Here is a 22,693-nt window from a genome sequence, read left to right as displayed (position 1 = left end):
CTTCCTCCAACCCACACTGGCCAGCGTGGAGGATTATGGCCAAAAACCCTCTAAAGAAGGAAATATTTTAGAGGAAACCTTCATCCAGCAGTGGAACCGAACACGGCCCGGGGGGGGGGGGCCCTCAAGAGAAGAGGGGAGGGATCTCACAAAAATGAGAACTGATTGAAATTTTCAAGAATTTTCCAGGTAGGGCCTCAGAAAAAACACTTGGCCCGGGGTCCCACCATGCTCTTAAGACGGCCCTGCTTTGACGTCATTCATGTAAGTAGTCGCTGGTTGACGCTGAGAAAGCGTAATCATAAAATAAAAGATAATGGACTCTTATCTTTAGCTCAACGAAGAGACTCTTATCTCTGAGCATTTCTGGAACATAGTCTATGCATTTAAAAAGATACCTCTTATCTTTGAGGTCACAACTCCAAAGAATTGATCTAGCTGACGTAAACTGGCTGGAGAGCTCTTCGTTCGGAAGCGCCAAAAGAAAAAGGAAATCGAACCAAAAACTGTTTTTAACACTTTTTCACTGAAGGATTTTGTTTTTGGCAATGAATGTACAGAGGGACAAGGGAGTAGCGGGGGGGGGGGGACTTGGGGGTCTGGCCCCCCCCCGAAATGTGAGAAAATGACCGAAAAAAGGGAAAAAGATGGCCAAATCCATTGTTCTGTCACTTTGGTCCCCCCCCGAACGAAATTTCTGGCTACGCCCCTGGAGAGGGGAAATACACAATCAACACCAGCACAGCAAGGACCGGGATTGATTTTTCCCCCTTTCTTTCCCCACCGTCACCACAGTGGTTATCGGCTGAAGTAGGTTTTCCAACTTTCTTGCGCAAATGAGAGCCGATCTCCCCGTTAAAAAGTCTCGCCACAGACAGAAACAGGCACAAATATTCAATCATTACCCTTCACTTCTGAAATATAGATGGCAGCACTGAAAAATCAGACACACGCACTCAGACTGTTAGGCACACACACACACTTCCGGCACAACTCACTAGTTAGTAAATTGCCCATAGATGGCGATAGACCTGAGTTGTGCTCGGTTCGAAAGAAAGAAAGAGCACAACACAAAACAAGCATTACACAGAAGCAAACTTTACGTTATGTTCACAACATGTCCACGCACATTCCGACCTGCGAAGAGTAAACGAGGGGGTTTGGTAACATTAATTGTTATCTATGAAAGCCTAGACGGGATCCAAGAAAAATGACAACTCGTTAGGGTGACGACTTACCGATGTTTTACTGTAAAAGCCTTATTGGGGAATGTCCCGTGTGGAGGAAGCGGTAGTCCAGCTCGATAAGGTACTCGCCTAAAGTACCAAAGGATATTTAGCGGTGTCACGAGTTCGATACCCACGGGGTTCGTTCTTGGCAGAAACTCTCCTGACACAAGGGTGCAACAAAAACGGTGACCTGACCACAGAAATAGATTGCTACTGCATGGAGTCCCACATCGAGGGGTTAGCGCAGCAACCTCTCGTCAGTGCCGTCTTAAGGAATGGGTCCACCCGGGCACGGCCCGGGAGCCTCACGCGAAGAGGGCCTCACAAAAATGAGATCTAGTTGAAATTTTCGAGAATTTGTTTGGTAGGGCCTCAGAAAAATCATTGGCCCGGGGGCCCATGATACTCTTAAAATGGCTAGCATGCAAACGGCTGCCGTGTTCGGAATCGGCAATAGATCGTAGGTCGTCCCGGTATAATTAAATAAAGTTCGCTATAAATTAGCCCTCGCCTGCAAAAAAATGACCGTGGTGCGACAAACAAAACGATAAAAGGAATGTTCCGTAAAATACGGGTCGTATGGTCAACCAGAATAAAAGACACGAAACTGTTAGCTCACACGGTACTCACATCGCCATGACTTGCTTCAGCAGTGTTAATTCAGCTTTATTAATCTGGGGGAGGGGGGCAGAACGATCTACTCATGCTTATCCAGCTGTCTGTTACCGGCTGCTTTCAAATCCTTATCAGTCTGCTGATTAAAAAAAAGAAAAACCTCTCATAGTTGTGACGTCATCTATGAGTTGATGTCAAAGACGTTCAAGTGTTTCAACTTGATCTGTGTTTGTTTTTTTTTTATTTTGGCTCGTCTGCTGCGGAAGGAAGACGTCCGTCCCGGGTACCAGGCTGCACTTCTCTAAAATTCGCTGTTTCTCTCTCTCTTTAGCACATACTATTGCAGTGCGCGTGTACCACCTCGTTGACCCATGGCCTCATCCGCCGAGTACCACTCAAAGTACCGGTCTCCACTCAACGAGCGGTACGCCAGCCAGCCCATGATGTACAACTTCAGCGACCAGAAGAAGTTCAGCACGTGGCGGAAGCTCTGGATTTTCTTGGCCAGGGCTGAGAAGGTAAGTGGTGGTGGGCGGCAACCGATTTTTTTTTGCTTTCATTTGTTTATTTGGTATTCACAAAACAGACATTTTTTTCTTTAATTTGGAATTTTAAAATTGGGGGAAGGGGGGAATTTATGATTTATTGCGAGCTCTGGGCTCATGGGAGGAGATACGGGGGGGGGGGGGGGAAGGTCCCCCAGCGTCAAAGGTGGAGTCGACTGATCTAATGTACACTGCTCAAAACAATTAGGGGAGCACATGGTTTTAACAAAATTACGCAAAGATGTATACCGATAAGTAACATAAAATGAATCATCCATAATTTAAAGCCTAGCAGGAAACGGGAGAAGAAAACTTCATATGCAAATTCATGACGTAAAAAACCAGAAAAAGGAGATAAGGGCAGAAATCAGGATGTTGCAGAAACGTCTGTTTTACTGCCGTAACTGTGAAATTTGATTGCACAGTATTTTTTTTGAGACAAGGTGACTTGAGGATGTCTCAACAACGTGATTTACTACCAGCACTACAGCAACCGATGACCGGTATGTACAGTTAACAGCCCGTCGAAACAGAACAGAGAATGCTACGCAGCTGCAAAGACGGTTGCCCTTGGCAACAGGACGAAGGGTGTCCAGCCAAACAGTACGTAATCGGCTTCATGAGGGAGGGCTCTATGCACGTAGGCCAATGGTCTGCATTCCGTTGACCCCACGCCACCATGCGGCCCGAAGAAGATGGGCTGCTGAACATCGAGATTGGGAGCAACATGATTGGAGCCAAGTGCTGTTTACAGACGAGTCCCGATTCAGTCTGGAGTGTGACACCCGACGTGTTCTGGTATGAAGGGACAGGGGCACTCGAAATAACCCTGCATTCGTTCGTGAAAGGTCACAATACAGATGAGCTAGTTGGATGGTATGGTGTGGAATCAGCATAGGCGGACCTACGGACCTGCATAACATTCGGAATGGCACTTTGACAGCCCGAAGGTATGCAGACGAGATACTGCGACCTCATCATGTCATCCTTTACGCTGGAGCCATTGGAGATTCCTTTGTTTTCCAGGATGATAATGCCCGACCGCATAGTGCTCGTCTGGTGGAGAACATGCTTGAAGCTGAAACAATACAGTGTATGGAATGGCCAGCGTGCTCTCCTGACCTGAATCCAATCGAGCATGTTTGGGACATGCTCGGACGACACATTACTGCGTGACCAAGGCCACCTGCTACTGTCCGAGACTTGCAGATTGCACTTCTTGAGGAGTGGAACAGTATTCCCAAAAGTCTGATCGATAACCTCATCGCATCCATGGCAAACAGGTGTGCAGCAGTCTTAGCTGTTCGAGGAGACCACACGCCCTATTAAAACTCATGCATCATGTCTAAACAGTACTTTTTTTTATCGTTTGCATGTAACCAAATTGTTGCCCTAAATCATCTTTTCATGTTTTTTTCCATATTTTCAAAGAATTAAAGCTTAATTCCAAATTTTTTTACTTCTTTTTTCTGTATTGCGCATTGATACGCGTGTACTATCCATTGTATGCCAATACGTGGCTGTCTCGCGCGGTTTTCTTCACTTTTTTGCTTGCTCCCCTAATTGTTTTGAGCAGTGTATATGTGAAATGACATCATCGTGCACCCCCAGCAATAATGACCTTGCCCCCCCCCCAGACTTCCAAGTCAATCTCTGCGTATGTCTGGGCTGCACAAATTTTATCTCCTTCCTCCCATTTCAGTCGAATTTTCTTGGCCACTCATTCTTCAAATTCTCTGCCCGATGCTTATAACTTTCTAGTATAGTCCTCCCAACCACCAGCACTCCCAGAAATATGCTTGTGTCTCTAATGCCCGGTTCACATGCCAAACAGAAGAAGCGGGTTTAAAACCTGCTTCAAGAATTTTCACCAATGACTGCTCTTCATTTCTTTCTTTACGAAGGAAAAAAAAGTCAAGCGGGTGCTAGAACTCCCAATGCTATCGCAATATTTGCGCATGTGAACGAGGCTTAAGTCACTCAGGCCCGTCATTTGTTGGGTCAGGGGGGGGGGACCATTGCCCCCCCCCCCAATGGCTTTTGAAAATACACTAAAAATGGTATATATATATATACAAACATATATAATTATAAATACATTGATTACATGTGCTTTGCCCCTCCCCCCGGGAAAAGTTGAAATGACGGCCCTGAAGTCACTGTTTTGGTAACTCGCATTCTTGCATATGCTTTTAGTCCCTCCCATGCTCAAACCCTCTAGGCCATTGTTTTGGTCATTCACATGCTCTAGTTGAGGCTGCTGGTTGCTCACTGCCCTGGTCCCTCGCTCTCTACGTTACTGTTCTGGTCATTCACATGCTCTAGGCCACGCATCATGTAAACAGGGTTTAACTGTAAATAAGTGGGTGAATTCCCAATATACGGTATACCATGATTTGGCGACTTTTTATCGTCAAATCCGCTTTGGCACCAGGGTTACTGCCCCAATACCAAAAAACGATTAAAATATGTGGAAATAAAATAAATATATATAAAACATATTAATAATAATAATTGTTATTTAATCGATGCCTGTAGGCAGTACTTTGTGTGGCTCATGCATGGTGCACACAAATTGCTTCCCCACCCACATTCGCATTCTCGCTGATAGGGCCCCCCCCCTCCCCCGGACCTGAAAATATCAACTTCAGACCACCACAAATGCTATGGCAAGGCACTATTGCTAGGGTTACTGCCCAAACACAGGCCAATCTTCATACAGAAGTCTATACCACTTCTCGGCCCTTTGAATTATAGCAGATGCAGATACATTCATCTACGTGATTAGCCACAACGCTGAAAAAAACCAGGCAATAGCATGAAAAAACTGCATGGAAAAAGCAAAACAAATGGTAACAATAAGCTGGAAAAGAAAGTTGGGCGCAGTGGCACCATCTACGTTTCAGGACCTGGAAGAATTATGTTGGCGACATATTGCTGTTTTAGCTCCTACAAAAATTTGGTGACAAAACAGTATACTGTATATTGAGAATTGGCCAATGAGTGATTTCAGGAATTCCCGAAATACGATTTCCCGTTTCTGATGGCTTCAAAATGTCTGGAATTTGGAAACCCTACTTGTGTGTAAAAAAAGTGAAAAGTTTAACCTTGAAAATGCATAGGAAAGGTATGCTTTTCCCTCGAAATGCATAAGTACCATTAGACCAGGTTTACACTATAAAACTTTGAGATATCTTTTACATATAGGCTGGGATTACATTAGGTCGTTTACTTAATTCAGAAAAAATAACCAATAAGCCTATTGGTTACATCCACTAGAATGTAACCAATATGCTTAATGGTTGCATTTTTGCAAAACCATTAAGCACATGCTTGTTGTATCAAAGAACTTTTGCGAAACTTTTATAGCGTAATCCCGGCCTTAGATATGTGCAGGGTGTTGTATCCCTACATATGTGCATATTGTTGGTAGTGCTTGGTGTCTAACAATCTTTCATTGTATTGCATTTCTAGACTAACTGATCTGAATGTATTTTTCAGCAACTAGGTCTGGAAATAACTGAAGAACAAATACGAGAGCTAGAAGCCAATGTCAACAAGATTGATTTCGAAGAAGCCGCAGCAGAAGAGAAGCTTACTCGACACGATGTTATGGCCCACGTCCATGTATATGCCAAGCAATGCCCAACAGCAGCACCCATTATTCATCTTGGTGCCACATCATGTTATGTTGGGGATAATACCGTAAGTCTAAATATTTACAATTATATAGTAGAAGTTTTGATTATTCAATATACAGAAGAAAATAGACTCTCGATAATCTGGCCTGTCCAGTAATTGGGAGTCTTTAAAAGGAGATTTTCTTTGAGCATAGAAGAGGAAAATATATCAGCGCATGCCTTTGCACAGAATTTTATACTATTTAGATGGTCACCGTTTTCAATTGACTTCCAGTAATCCAGAGGTTTCCATACTCCGGCAGACCCTGCTCTGATATGTGTGTGGATTAGTGAGAGTCTATGGCAGAAGTCTTCAACCTTTTTCTGGTCGCGAGCACTACCTGTATCTATCATCAAAAAAGAGCACCCTTATTGGTAAATTTTCATACGAATGCATGCCTTGGAATGTTGAACAAGTGCTCCCGAGCACGAAGTCAGACACAAGCATTGAGCATTCTGGGTGCTTCAGGGAGTATCATGTTGAAAATCTGTGGTCTATATGGTAACAAAATTTCAGGATAATAGGATTGATTTAAGGTTCCATTATTACCTATGCTGGGGAGGAAAAGGCGGAAGGTGGGGGGGAGTCTTCAAACCTATTTTGAAATACTTATAAAATTCAATTGAATAAAAGAGCACCCATCTTTTATCTCTGACAAGTTTTCGTACCAAAATTAGCACAAAGGTAACCCTTGACTGCCACCTGAATAATGTATATCAGAGTCACCCGAACTTATTTGTTTTATCGCTTATTTTCTGTGGAGAGAAAATTGCTAAGATAACCTGTAGATTCCATGTTATTTGCCTCCAATGGGGTGAAATTGTGTACTTTGGGGAACTATTCCTTGCAAGTGAAAATTCAGATACATGCTGTGTGCAACTCAAAGGAAGTTCATAACTGTTCAAATGCATGCCACCTATGTGGGTGGTTCATACAGGCGTTGAAATGGAATGTATGATTTATGATGTAACATAAAGGTTTTTTTCCCTCCCGATTCCCGCAACTTACATCATTCGTGTAAAGGGTTTTCAGATTAGATCCTGTATTTTGTTCCTGAAAAATAAGTTTTTAAGTACAGTTTATTATTGCGCTTTTCCCTTCTATTTTATTACTATTTTTCCGTTATAACCATCCACACATTTTCAACATAAAATTGGCACATTTTTGGTCTTGATTCTTTCTGCAGGTCTTCAGTGTGATACTAGGCTTGTTGACGAGATATTTAGCGAGAACGTTATATTATAAAAAATTTTAACAGAATTTAACAAGAAAAGCCAAGTTCGAATCAGTCACCTTTGATTCGAAACAACTTCATTGCCATGAGGTGATTATTAGAACACTTTTTTTTTTTAAGAATCCATCTGTTTCGAAGAAATAGGGTGGCCACTTATTCGTATTTTGACAAATCTTGAATTTTTTTTATATCCATTGTGGGGGGGGGGGGGGGAGAGAACGTATGGGTTTTAACTGAAGATTTATAAAAATGTGGTTGCATAGGAGAGCCAAACTGACTCTGAAGAAACTTGCCAGGACAGAAGCTAAACCAAACTGGCAGTGAAAATTCGCTAAGACAAAAATGAGTTGAGTGAGTGGTTGTAACAGTAAAGTACTCCATTACGTGTTAATTGAATGTTAATTGAAAATTTTTAATTTGAATATTAATAGCTGATTCTTCTCTTTAATAGGATCTAATTGTTTTCAAGGATGGCCTTAACATTCTCTTGCCAAAAGTAAGCTACGCACGTTCTTTGCTTTTATTCAATGCAGTGCTGTAAAAAAATTAATTGTGCTATTTGACATTGTTTTTCTTCTTCTCACTATTTGTTCGAAGTTATTAATTTTTGTTTCATTTCTGTTTTAGTAGAAAATACACAAACTGCATCATACAGTATGATTCCCGAGTTTTACTTTTGCATCACGATTGACAGGCTACAACGTGAAAAATATAATAGTTTTTCTATTGGCAAATGCAAGCTTGCTACCTTCTCCCCCGAGCCTAGATTATAACATTATTTTGCATCGAAAAATGTAAAACCTCCCTTTCAGAATGAAAAAAATCCCCCGAGAAAATCCTGCTTACGTCTGAGTTTTTCAACAAAGGTCATTTGTATTAAGTTTACAATTATCAATAAATCATTTTTTCTGTTAAAATCATTTCTAATCAGATTTTCACGAAATATTTCAAACATCGTATCTTTAATGTTAGGAATCATTACAAATATCAAAATTTACGAATATAATATGGCTTGCGATGAAATAAAATTCTCTCATCATTTAATCTGGATAAGTTTGCTGGTATCACAATGTTTCATGCACTCCCAGATTCTTTTTTGTGTACACTAAATATTGGCGAAAAGAAAGAAAACAATGTAATTTTTCACCAAGGATTATTTATTCATGTTTAAATTTACATTCAATTTCTCGTTAAAGTCATTACGATCCAAATCTTTGTTAAACATCCAAAGTTTCACTATTAAATTCAATCTTAACATTCACAAAACAGAAAATATACTACTCATGATTGAATCAGAAATCTCTCACCAACTGTCTGGACCAATTCTTTTATGTCTATCTGACTGCCCTCTGATCATATTATCAGCTGATTTGCAGACTTCCTCAATATTCGTAGATGCATATGAAATCTTAGTTCCAGTCACTCTTAGCTGTACTGAGGATGGTGAGAAGACCGTTGTCAACATTTCCAGGAATTGGCTGATATTGATAGCAGAGCAGGCAAGAGGAAATCCATTGTAGATCTCAATATGCTGACAAAATAACCAGTCACATTGAGAGAGAGAGAGGAAGTCTGCCAATCACAGGTCTTGATAAAGTTTAGGAGCCCACATGGGAATTAAGTCCTCGGACACCAAGTTGTGCGTTCCGTAGTGAACACCTGTATGCATAGCAAGTTGTATCTGTCTAACGACCATGGCAAACAAAAAAAATGAGAGGGACAAAAACTAATAAAACTTGTTAAGTAATTAAAACTTCCCAGAGAGACCAGTCTGTGATGATTGAGTGCCTAGACAATCATTAAAACATTAAGGTTAAACACCTTTAAACCTTTACATCTTACTTTCAAAGAATGATACCTTAATTTGCCAACAATATTGCAACGTTAGACGGATCAGCTGCGATCGATCGTAAACAGAACAGAAAACAAACAATGTAGAACAAAGGTAAAACGTTTATTCCAACACACAGAAACATCACTAAATGGAAAAAATATGTCTAGATTATCAGACCTTTGCACCCGGGGGGGGGGGGGGGGGCGTATAGCAATAAGTTACAGTATCCACATAACTTCTTTATTAGTGTGTTGGTTGCATGAGTCCCTTAATTTGAAGAAAGTGACTCCCTTGTGACCACTGTATTTCATTCTGTTTCCTGAAGAATTATGTAAGTTAGAAGGATTGCAATCAGTTTATACCATGATGAGTTATTTAAAAAAAACTTTTTTTTATTAGCTCGCACGTTGCATATCTAGGCTCGCAGCATTTGCTGAAGAACACAAAGAGTTGCCATGCTTGGGATTCACACATTACCAGTAAGGCAATATTCTAGTTTGCGGTTTTGATTGCAGATTGAGTCGCGAGTTCATTATATTTTTTCTGTGGCTGCTTTGTTTTATAATCCATATGATATCATGTAACTTTTTAAATTCTTAACTTTCTGTTTTCACCCGACAGAGCAGCCCAGTTGACGACAGTCGGGAAACGAGCATGTCTGTGGCTCTCTGAACTGGTGGATCATCTGCATGATATTGAAGGAGTGAGGGATAAATTGAAGTTCAGGGGAGTGAAAGGCACCACGGGGACTCAAGCTAGCTTTTTAGCTCTGTTTGATGGTGATGATCAGAAGGTGAGTGCAATGCACTGTATGGCAATAAGTCTGTTCACTTTGGAGTTACGTTTTCTCAAATTTCTAGAAAGTACTGGGCTAATGGTTCTGAAATTTTGCTCATGTAAACCCTATGCTTGTACTCACAATTTCCAGTGAAAATTTATTCACGACTGTCTTTTAAGTGATCAAAAAAAGAAGGGTTAATCAAAACATGTTTTTGATTAACCCTATTGGGATTCGAACCCAGACATACACAGTCAGAAGCTAGCTGCCGCTGTGCGGTCATGTAGGCATCCTGCTAGACTCTCGCCCTGAGGATCCAGGTTCAAACCCTGTTGACGGCGCAGTGGTAGTCGGCTGAAGTTGGTTTTCTGCAGTTTTCCAGCTTTAAGTTGCGAATGTGAGCCGGTCTCCCATTTGAAAAAGTCTCCTCAGAAAGCAGGCAGACCTACAACACGATACTGACATAACATGAAAATTCAAGTGTTTGCATCTTTACTTCAGAAAATGGAGGACAGATGGCAGCTTGAACACAAGTGTAACTTGACAACGTAAATACGTTGGGGTCACACATACACTCAGAACACTCATTCCGGTATGTGCCGATTTGTTAGAAATACTATTAAGTAGTAGTAGTAGCAGTCAGAGGCTAGCTCCCTAACCACTCAACTGCCATTCATTATTTCATTGAATATCACATTTTAAATTCCTTTACATTGTATTGTGCATAGTGTCAAGTTTTCTGTAAGGTTCATAAAATTAGGTTAATAACTCCCCTTATTATAAAAAAAAAAATGTGTAAAATTGGAATTTTTAGAAGAAACATATCTTCCTGAATATATATGTTATTTTCACGAAAATGCACACAAGTATTGCACAAGTCAAGTAAAATATTCCGTTAGTATTACAAATCATTTACAGCTTTTTATGATACAGGTTTCATCAAAAAACATTTCATTTTATGTCGGCCCTCTAAGAGTTACAAAAACCAAATAAATGAAAACGAAAAACAGTTACAATGAAACCTAAGCTCCATTAATCACATTCACTTCCTCCCCTCCCTGACATCAACCATTTTTAATGTGACTGCTGTTCTCACAGACCACACTTTGCGTCCTCTGCCAAAAAGATACCCAGCCACTGTTAGTAGCCTGTGTGCCATTGAAGATAATGGTAGTAAGTTTTAACATCTGTAATTGTCTGTTCTGACTCCAGTTTCTGTCGTTTGCCAGGTTGAATTGCATCATTAAAGCATCAATTGATAGTGAAGGGAGGGGTTTCAAATATATTTTGCCAGTTTCCAGACTTTTGGAGAGTGGCTTCTTGCATGCACTGGTGAAGATAAAACAATTTTACCAATGTGCTTTGCTGAGCTGTGAAATGTCTCTTGGACTTTTACCCATGTGATTCTTGGCTATGTAGACTAAAACACAGCCAAATTTTCTTCTATCAATGATGTTTGGAATTGAAATTTTTCCCATGGAATCCTTTTCATGTTGCCAGTAGTCCCCCTGCCAAGTTTGGTTGTTATTCTGGTAGATCCAACTACAGAGAACTCAGAATAATGTAAGTGCAATTACAAGCATCCTGTATAAATGCAAATGTGTCTTATTGAAAAATGGATTTGGCTTTTTTAATTGAAGCTCGTATTACCAGCAACATAATAAATGACTGATAACCTTTGAAAAGTTTCATGTTGATTACAAAACTGTTTCTGGTGGTGAACCGTTTGAAAGTATAAATAAAAGTTTCCACTGTCGCCATCTTACCGTTTTTTTCCCTTACATGGTAATGTATTGTAAATGATCATATGAAAATATCTTTTGCCAAAACTGGACATGTCAGATCCCTAGGGTTCCTTGACACCCCATTTGAGAATCATCATAATCTAACAAGATAAAAGGGGAAAATGTCAAATATTGCTCTTTCACAGGGCACTATTTTGTCTAGAGTCAATATCCGTAAGGATGAGACAACGCAAATATAGATGCCTTTGTTTCTTAGTTGGTATGATCATAAGGCTTCTACAATTTTCTCTTCCAATATGTAAGATGTTCCCGCTCGTGATTGGCACGATTGTTTTATTAAGTTTTAGAATGTTATTGTTTTGGGATCTGGTGTTCTTCACTTTTGTGAAGGGATATGTTTGTGTGTGCGAAATGAAAAATCCAGAGACAATAACATTTTTTAAATTATTTTTTTAATGTGATCGCGACTGTCTTGCTATCCAATGCAACAATGGAAAAAAGGAAAAAAGAACACAGAATCTCCCAAACAATGACATTCTAAATCTAAAATTTAATAAAACAATCATGCAGCAATGTAACAATCACAAGCATGGACTTCTCGAACAAACACTTGTATCTATGATCAGTGCCATATTTTTTACAGGGGGGGGGGAGGGTGTTAGTGGGCTGTAAGTTGAGAGGGGCGGCAAATTTGAGGCATTAGGGTTCGAGAAAACCAAATTTTGGAGAAGAAAACAGAATTGGAAAAGAGCAGCTAATCATAAATCAACCTCTACCTAGAGAGTGAGGCACCAGGTCAGTGAGTGACCTAGAGCAGGGATTGACAAATAAAAAAACAAAAACAATTTAGGTGCCAATCAAATTTCTTGGGAGCCAAGCACTTTTTTTTACCAGAAAAATAACAGATTCTTTTTTAAGCTTGTCCAGGACTCAAAGCAACCGTTTTCTCTGTTGGTAGACACAATGACATAATTTCCAAAAAAAATTATTTTGTGTTGTCCTTACTCTAATTTAGTAATCAAACATTTAGAATTTTAGACACCAATGTTAATTTTCTAGTCGCCATGATGACCCGGCACCTGCGATTTGTCAAGCCCCGACCTAGAGTGTGTGCAAGCACGTGAATGGCCAGAAGAGGAACCTAGAGAGTGAGAGACCCAGTTGGTGAGCAATCATAAGTGAGACCTAAAACGGGTGCAAGCATGTTAATGACTGAAATAGTAACTTACAGAGTAAGGGGGCCTGGTTAGTAAACAGTCAAAATAGTGTCCCAGAGTGTATGCAAGCATGTGAGTGACCAGAACAGTGTACAAGCATTGGAAGGACTAGAAGGGTGACATAGAGAGTGTGTGAGCATGTCATGTGAGTGACCCAAAGAGTGACTTATACACATGCATATTCTCAGGAGTGGAAGGCCAAGCCATGCATTGGTCAGGCTGGTGAATTCAAGGAATAAGTGGTCTAGAATATTAGACTGGGAGAAGAGCAGCAAAATTCGTGTAGCTCATAGGTGGCAAAACAGTAAATATGCTTCTGTCTCTGACATCGTAAATGTGGTATTGCAGCGCACACACACTCACTTTCTGTCATGCTCTAGTTTGTTAAAAATTCAATGAAGCAATGTGTTTATGAGCTGCTTACACGGTCTGTTAGTAATACTTGATACGATCTGTGAATGTTATTCATATAATTCCACTTGTATGATATTTGAAATTCTTAATTTAATCAATACTTTAATAATTTATACTTAATTCATTTATTTTTTTCAGGTTGAACAACTGGATGAAATAGTCACAAAGATGGCCGGTTTTCAAAAGTACAGTGATTTTCTTTTTCTCGCTGTATATTCACATATTTCTAGTAATTATTTTTATGAGTTTGTCATTTTTGATTGGTGATTGATCGGAAGACTCCCAGGTTTATCAAATTCTCTTGTTATATCTTCATAGGTCTACGATAATCTGTGGACAGACTTACAGCAGGAAGACGGATGTCGATATTATTTCACGTTTAGCTTCTCTTTGCGCCTCTGTTCATAAAGTAAGTGAGTTTGTTCATATTTATGGAATAGCTTGAAAGTTATTTATGAATAATTAGGTAACAGAAATACTAAAATATTTCCGAACAATTCAGACTCCACTTAGAAAAGCTCCAAGTGGTGTCTGTATCAATTACAGTAGAACCTGGATTATCCGAACATGTCGGGAGTGACGAATGTTCTGAAAATTTAGCAACAAATGGTACTCTGCACCGGCAAAACATTGATAAGAACTGTTTTGCTGTTGAGGATATCACTCCTTCCTCTCATTAAGGCACACCCATAAGATTATAATTCACCAGAAAAAAAAGATGCAGCTAAATCTGCTTCTATTCACGTGTTTGTTTGTCAATCGTTTGTAACTACATAAACTGTACCCGGATCCACCCCTACTTACATCTATAGTTCACAGAAACGATATGCACAATTGTTTGGAAGTGGATTATTGTACAAAAGAACAAAGCTATCAACTTGGGAGGTAAGAGGATTCAAGTTCCAAGAAAATACCAACTGTTGAGCACTAGTAACTATAGAAAACTGAAAATGAGTTAGGTTGAAAGGTGTTTGGTTTACAGAGTTGTTTGGAAAATTGATGTTCAGATAAACAAGGTTCTACTGTATAAGTTACTTTCCATCTTATGAGGGAAATAGTGTTTGTTTTTTCCTCTTTGTTGCATTAAATTATATTGCAAGAAGACACATTTGACAAGCATTTTGAAATTCTTTACAGATATGCACTGATATTAGGCTTCTGGCTCATGATAAAGAAGTGGAGGAACCGTTTGAAAAGACACAGATCGGCTCAAGTGCGATGGCATATAAAAGGAATCCGATGCGAAGTGAAAGATGCTGCTCACTTGCCAGGGTACCAAAGAGCTTCCTGTTGGGTGCTCTTGAAACGCTTTCGAATCAGTGGCTGGAACGGACTCTGGATGACAGCGCTTGTAGGTATGTAGTTGAAAACTTGCATATACTTATTTCGCTATTGATTCATATGAATATACAAATTTTACGTCTGTGTTTATGTTCTTCCTTAGAACTATACGAATATTTTATTTTCAATTTCTCAAACTGATGCAGTACAAATTTGAAATATTTAGACATTTTGATGGGTTACATAATTCCAAATTTGATGTGAAATTAAATTGAACGAAAAAAGGAAAGAGTTGAAAGGTATATAAGATAAAATTCTTAAAGTGGCAGGCAGCCACAGAATATAGCCATAGGTACAAATTTAACAACCGGTTCACAACCAACAGTTAAACTATTTGAATCTTGCCATTGTCCTCCCCTTACTTTTGCATGTCTTCATTTAGTGGACCAATCCATGCCTTTTGCCGTAGACGGTATATAGTACTTGATTCAATTGGTGTGAATTAGACTGTCATTTCAGTGCCTTTTATTCTCCTGATTTTAGCCAAAAATTCCTCTCAATATTAGCGGAAACATTATGAGAGTTAAGTGCACACGCATAATTTTCAGCATGCTCTTTGCAGGATGAAGAATAAACTAGTTTCCAGATGATCGCAGATGTGCAGCACCTGACAGGCAGACAATTTTTTCTATTAGAAAATGGATTTTGCTATGAAAAACAGTGCTCTACTAACAATTGGTTGTGTATTCTGTCATCATCTGCAATAATGGCACTCGTCCGGCATTAGCATAAAAACAGATTTTTGTACATATTTCTTTTTTTATGCACAATGCTTCAGAAACCCAGTTTGCCAGCTCATACAAATTTCTCACTCGCGAGAGCACTACTTTCAGCGAATATGTGGATTCCCCCCATTTCATTACTGCAGTTCTGTCATGCCGTCAGAATTTCCTGTTCTGTCCTCATCCCATGCTTCCAAATTTGTTTTTATTTGGTTTGGCGTGGCACTGAGCAGCCGGTCTGGATCCTGCTTTATGTTAGTGACTGTGGTTGCTGTAGGTTACGGCAGTCACTAACAAAAAACAGAAACCTCCGTTGCCGTAGGTTACTGCAGCTGCAGTGATCTATGGGAGCTCTGTGCAGTAGCTGTTGTGTGCTGAACACATGATGTAAAGCTTGAGCGATACGGTTATATTGAAGATAAAACTTGAGGATATTTTCCAGATAGCATAAAAATTTGGGGGAGGGGGGAATACACATTTTTTTGCCACTTATCAGAAAGTTAATGAAATCTGATGTTTTTTTTCTGGTTTATATGATTTCATATCAAAAGTTGCTTTTTCAAGATGGCGGCAAATATTTTGCATTATATTCTGCTCGGGTGTACACAGGATCTGTCGTACAGCTTTTTTTCAATTGATTTTTAAAACTTCTTCACTGAAATGAATAAAATGTTTTTGATCAAGGTTATGGTTGGCACGGGGCAGAAGAAAATCTCTGGATTTCAAAAGAAAAAGTTGGTGTATGCTTGTGGTGCAGCAATTTATGTCAGTTTTCACATTTTGCTGTTAGGAGTTAATAGTCAATGGAGTTTGTTAAAAATCCTAAGCATTTCAATATCAATTACTACTTCTAAACTATACATACACCTTGTACACATTCCTCTTCAGAATTTGAGTTTCGTTGTTTTTTGCCATGAATCTGTCTTTTCAATCATCTGACAATACTGGCGGCATTCGCAAAAAGTCTTACAACAAAATAATTTAAACGCTTGTATCTGAGGAAGTATTTGGAGTATATTAAGATTTTTTTGTGACATCTGTAGGTAGATCTCATTGACACAAATCCAATGATACCACTCTGGTTTTAATACCTCTTTCAGTCTGTGTACCTGGTTCATAACCCACATTCATAACAAAATGTTTATGCTGTATCTCAGGAGGTTTACAGCGCAAATATAAGCAGATGTGTCGACTGATAGGTATTTTTGAGACAAATCAAATGATATCCATTTCATCAAGTCCATATCTAACACATGATTGAAGGTGCAAAGAATGCATTAATGTCAAAACTTACCGTGATTATGGCATAGCCTGTCTCAATTTTGTTTTTAAAATGAACTGTAGGTACTCAGAGTATGCTTTCACATCAATTGTTATTTTCTGTAACTTGTTTCAGGCGAGACAGAAGGTTACCTTTACCACGCAGGATCTGCTACATTCCTAGCAAATCTTTAGTAAATCTGATGAATGCAAGATTTTTAATAGGTTGTTTCTTCCACAATACAATTAAAATCATCTGTACAGCATTTTGCTGGTATCTACCATTAAATTGTGAATCAAGGTTTAACTCTAATAAAATCTGATTCTCATTATCTCTTTTTCTTTAGGCGAATCTACATGCCAGAATCATTCTTGGCAGTTGATGCTATTTTAAACATTCTGCAGAACATATCCGATGGCTTGGTTGTTTACAGAAAAGTGACAGAACGCCATATTAGAGAAGAGCTGCCATTTATGGCCACAGAAGTAATGATTATGGAAATGGTGAAGGCTGGAGGGAATCGACAGGTAAATATTTTTATTTGTATCGGAAATGCAATCTCATTCTGTGAATCTTTAGGACGTAATGACAATACTGTATAATAATATCATTCCTTAATGATAATTACCTATACAGGGTGTTTGTAAACTGTTGATGTGACTACTCTCAAGGATTAACCATTAGGTCCAATAATACAGGATGAAAATATAAGCAAAACAATGGCAATAGGCAAGAAAGCTCATCGCTTCGCAACAAAAATTAAAGGTCAACAACTACAACAAGTGACATCATTCAAGTACTCGTGAAGCTTGATCACGGAAGATGGCTACTGCAGCAATGGCAGAAGAACTAGAATCACCCTTGCTAAACAACAATTCCACCTTATACAAGGATTGTTAACAAGCAAAAACTTGCTGATTAAACTACTGAGATACCTTATTAAGGTATGTGTGGTCTATCGCACTATACAGATCAGAGGTATCTACCTGGACCATAAACAAGAGAGATGTGAAACAATTGGAAGCACTGGAGATGTGGTGCTGGAGGCGCATGAAGCGCATAAAACTGGACATTCAAAAGGCCAAATTCACAAGTATTAACACAGGTTGGAGAAAATCACCAAATCCTGGAAAAGATTAAATACAGATGCCTACACTGATTGGGACATGTTCTCCAGCACCACGGATTGCTGCGAGATGTGATGGAAGGCAGGATTGAAGGGAAAAGGTTCAAAGTCACCTGGATCTCAACACTATTAAATAACACAATGTTCTAGCTATAAACAATTAAAGAACAAAGTCCAAGACAGATGGTGGCGGCTGATCAGCAGGATGGGGGGGGGGAGGGGCTGATTACCAGTCTTGGGACTGATTTACCCCTGATTTTACTTTATAAAGCATATAATTTAAGACAAATGGGTGTTTTAATTATTAACAAAGCATAATTTAAGACACCCAATGCTCATGTTTTAAACTCGAACTTCAAGAATTAGTTTTAAAAAACCAGAATTCGAAAATAAGAAAGACGTTCAAAGAAATAACATACTGTTTGGGACCATAGGACTAGTTTATAAAATTTTTCGTTTCTTAACATGGGGTGGCGACTGTATTCATGGGTTAAGGAGGGTGGATGGTGGTTGCCTCAAGCTCATTAGGGAAAATATCTTCATCCTCCCTTGGGTTTGAACCTGGGACCGCAAAAGCAACCTTCACGGTGGTAGACGAGCATCTTATCACCATGCCACTTGGGCGCTCTGCACATGAACTGGAACATTGTTGTCGTAAAATGTATTTTTTGTTTATATTTCTTTTAAATCAAGCACAACTCTGGTCTATCACCATAGGCCAGTGGTTCTTAAAGCTGTACACACCAACTCTCTCCTTGGGGTGCCACTAACCATCATCAGTGGTGCCACAGTGAGCTGTCCTCATCAATGCTTTCCTATTCAATACCATGAAGCAGTTCTTTGTTAGACTATTGTGGAATTTCTAACAAATTGGTATATGCTGGAATGTATGTGTATGTTCTGGGAAGGTCAAAGGTGACTACTCTGACGTGACGTGGGACCATGTAGTAATGTGTGTAACATAAAATTCCATCTATGAGTCAGCTCAGTGTGAACGTATCTACAGTAGATTCATAGGTAGAATTTTATATCACTAGCATTGCCACATGGTCTCATGTCATAGTCGTCTGTAGGCATCTTTAGAGAACCACTGCCCTGGGGCACAATTTACTACTGAATGAGTTATACCAGAAGTACCCATATGTTTCTAACAGTCTAAGTGCGTATCTAGCGATGTGCATGAATTTTTAGTGCCAATGGTTTTCTTTCGGCTTGTAGATAAACATGGATTGGTTTTGAAGCATTAAACATTTATAAGTTATGTGAAATTTTATATAAGTTTTATTTTTAAATTTTAATTTTCTCTTATTACTTAGGATGTGCACGAACAAATACGTGTCTTGTCCCAGGAGGCCGCTAAGCAGGTGAAAATGGAAGGTCAGAGTAATGACCTTATGGACAGGATCCGAAATAGTCCATTTTTTCAGCCGATACATAGTAAATTGGACGACCTTGTCGACCCAAAAAAATTCATTGGAAGATGTTCTAAGCAGGTGAATATTCTGTTTAAAACTTTTTAATTTGCATATGTTATGTTCAGATATGATGCAAAATGTATGAGTGTGCATTAACATTATCAGAATGACATTAGTGTTCCTTGAGATTCAAAGTGTTAGGATAATTCCCATATCTGGAAATAGTGTGTTAAGACCTGCTATTACAAACACTGGATTTCAATGTGCACATAAGAAATTATCATTATAAAGGAATTTACTACTATTTCAATACCTGATTGACGAGATAAATATGGATATTATAGAGTAGGGGTCTTCAACCCGTGGCCCGCCGTTGCTAGTGGGAGAAAGCAGAAATGAACGGAATTTCCATGGTATCGTACTTCTCGGGTGCATGGTCGGGTAAGGAGCAGGTGGATGTATGCATCTTGATTGGTTGGAAAAAGGATTTGTACAATATTGGTACAGTTCGTTTAGTTGTGTTTTAGGTCTTTGAAGCCTTTCATCAAGAGGCCTTTTAATGAGTGCATGATGGGAAACCGTGATAACAAAAAAAAAGGAAAGTTGAGATTTTTTTCAAGAAAAGTGGTCATCCCTAGATGCTTCAGCACCTGTTTTCCTTGAAAGAGGAAGGTGATGAATTCATGAAATCCAAAGGAAAACTTACTGGAGAGTTTCAAGATAAAAAGTGGGTGGGAGATTTCACATTTCTTGTCGATGTCACTGGTCATCTGAATGATCTAAACCAGTGGTTCTCAACCTAGGGCCATATGGCCCCCTTGCGGTCCTGGGATATTCTAGGGGGGCCACGGGAGAAAATCAGAAGAAAAGTGATTCACGACAGGTGGTGAAGGGAGCCATAGAGAGCTGTGAAGGGAAAAAAGCTTTAAAAGTGAAACATGGTTGAAAAAAATATTACTACTTTCAGAATTCATCAGATCCGTTCATAGAACCAGGGTCATCTTAACCCTTGGGTCTATGTGGGCATGACCCGGGTCTTCATGTCTATAATGGAGGGAGGGGGACTGATGGGAATCTGATACTATGATTTTCATCTGTTATTTCCAGCTAAGTATGGAGGGCCGCCAGAGCAACGGTTGATGTGTTGGGAGGGTCGATTTATCGTGCATGTTCGTTGGATCGTACCGTATTTTACACAGACTGTTTTTTAACATATAATTTGAGGACTCCTGGGAGAGATGATAATCCGCCATTTTTGAGTTCGTGCCTAGCCAGGATTCCAGAGATTGATCTGATTTATTAAAATTTCATTCATAATAAAAAAATAGAAAGTATCTCAATCTTTGATGAGGGGAGAGGGGGCCCTGGATAGGACAGGGGGGCCACGAGAAAAAAATGTGATCCATAGGGGGCCATGAGTTGAAAAAGGTTAAGAAATACTGATCTAAACTACCACTTACTGGGAAAAGACCTACTTGTCCATAATTTTTATGACAACGTAAAAGCGTTCGAAACTAAATTAGTCCTTTGGAAATGTCAATTGCAAAACAAAAACTGCATACAAAATTATTGAAGTTGGTAAATAGATCTACAACTTGGAAACCGGACGGTTATGGACAGTGCATTTCAAATCTGAGAATGGAATTCAGAAGCAGATTTTCCGACTTCCGCGAGAACGAAATTTCTATGAAAACATTTTCCTCACCATTCTCTGTCGATATCGAAAATGTTCCACCTGAGCTGCAATTAGAATTTGCAGATATGCAATGTGACTGCAGTTAAATGAAAGTTTTTTGAAATTCCTTCATTAATTGATTTTTATTCTAAATATGTGTTCAAAGAAAAGCATCCAGAAATATGCAAATATGCATTGTTCATATCTTCTATATACAGGCAGCATATTTTTACTATATTTGCTGCCTTATAATTTATTATATTTGGCAGCACTTACATATGAGAATAGTTGTTTAGTCGAATTAAGAATACAAAATCAAAAACTAGAACACGTCTGACTGATCAGCATTTAGAGGATACTTCACGAATAGCAACAACACAAATTTTGCCTAACATTGAAGCTTTAGTCAAGCAAAAACACAGTCAAGTTTCGCATTAATTTAGGAATTACATCTACTCGCATTCGTAATGTAAGTAACCAAAGATTTTCTTGTTTATTTGGTGCGTAATTAATTCAACATTATATATATATATATATATATATATATATATATAAAATCATCCATTTTCATTCTGTTTCATACAATTTACCAACTTTCAAAAGCATTTACCAGTAACAGAAATGTATTAATATAGCAAAAAAGGAATTTTTTGACATTATAATTTGAAATGTTTTTTTTTAAATCATTCAAAATTAATATTTGTTAAAATTAATTGAATTGAATGTTTAAATTCTATAAAATATTTTGAAATATATTTAATTTGTCATCGTTTTTGGGGGGGGGGTGCCCCCCTACGGCATTAATGAGTGGCCCGCGGAACGCGACAAATTTTTTATGTGGCCCTCGAGCGTAAAACGTTGAAGACCCCTATTATAGAGTAATTACAGCATTCATTCATTCAGAGTAATTGCAGCAGGGGTGGGAGGGCGCAAAAAATCGCTTCCAGAGAAATTTCTCCCTATGGATTGGTTCATTTATTTGAAGTTTGTCATTAAATTGTTCTATATTTAACCTGTAAGCTGGACAGATTTTGCCACAGTTAATATGAGTTTATCGTTCTTTGTTGTTCGTCCATCATTAACTCGTGCGTGTCTCTTTCTTATAGGTGGATAGATATCTGGCAGAAGAAGTCAAGCCCTGTTTGGAACTTTATAAAGATCAGCTGCAAGAAGAGGCTGTTCTACATGTTTAGATGTGTGTGCCTGCATGCAAATTATATTGAGTTGAGAATTTTCGAAAAAAGAAATCTAACACCCGTTAAATTTTATATCTAGAAAAATTAGTATTTTTTCACAATTTAAATCCAGAGTTATTTTTAACTGACGTGTACTTTTGTCTCAAATTATTTTTTAACGTTTAAGCATTAGAGAAATGTCCAAAGCACTTTCTCAGGTTTGTGATTAAACTTAACGTGTGCCTATTGGCAGTAGCATATGTGGGGGGGGGGGGGTGGTGGTTAGCGGGCGATAGCCCTGCTCACGCCAAATTTAAGGAATGTAGCAAAATTTGTATAACCTAAATATTCTTCTTTTAGACTTCTGATTACACAGTAAGGGTGCATGCAATACTGCACACTGATTTCTGATTCTGCAAATTGACACAGTTATGTGTATTGGTTAAAAACGTGAATTTAAATTTCAACCTATCCATAACGGCGGGGATTTGCGGAATTAGGCTCCAGCGTGCACTATGTTTGCACCTTAAGGCACTAGGTTAGTGAGTGATCAAAAGAGTAACCCAGAGAGTTTGCAAGCATGTGAGTGATCAAAAGAGTGATTTACTGAACAAGGGATCAGGTCAATGGGTGACCTACAGCATGTGCATGCATGTGAAGAAGGGCAGCATGTGTAAAAGTGGAAA

At 39.0% G+C, this 22,693-nt stretch overlaps 1 protein-coding gene across 1 annotated transcript; it reads left to right on the top strand.

Moving 5' to 3' along the window:
* Positions 1-1,852: 1,852 nt before the first annotated feature.
* Adsl (adenylosuccinate lyase) lies at positions 1,853-22,152 on the top strand. Its single transcript, XM_089251471.1, has 11 exons — positions 1,853-2,362; positions 5,891-6,094; positions 7,756-7,800; positions 9,538-9,617; positions 9,760-9,931; positions 13,431-13,477; positions 13,611-13,701; positions 14,430-14,647; positions 16,963-17,143; positions 19,059-19,235; positions 21,939-22,152. The coding sequence occupies exons 1-11, from the start codon at positions 2,216-2,218 to the stop codon at positions 22,023-22,025; spliced, it is 1,449 nt and encodes a 482-aa protein (XP_089107597.1). The 5' UTR covers positions 1,853-2,215; the 3' UTR covers positions 22,026-22,152.
* Positions 22,153-22,693: the final 541 nt, after the last annotated feature.

Source organism: Pholcus phalangioides, unplaced genomic scaffold (genome assembly GCF_987345545.1).
Source record: "Pholcus phalangioides strain wild (caught in Gottingen) unplaced genomic scaffold, Ppha-v1.0 ptg000027l_1, whole genome shotgun sequence".
NCBI lineage: Eukaryota > Metazoa > Arthropoda > Arachnida > Araneae > Pholcidae > Pholcus > Pholcus phalangioides.
The sequence above is the reverse complement of the archived record's forward strand: the minus strand, read 5'-3'. Positions and strand labels throughout refer to the sequence as shown.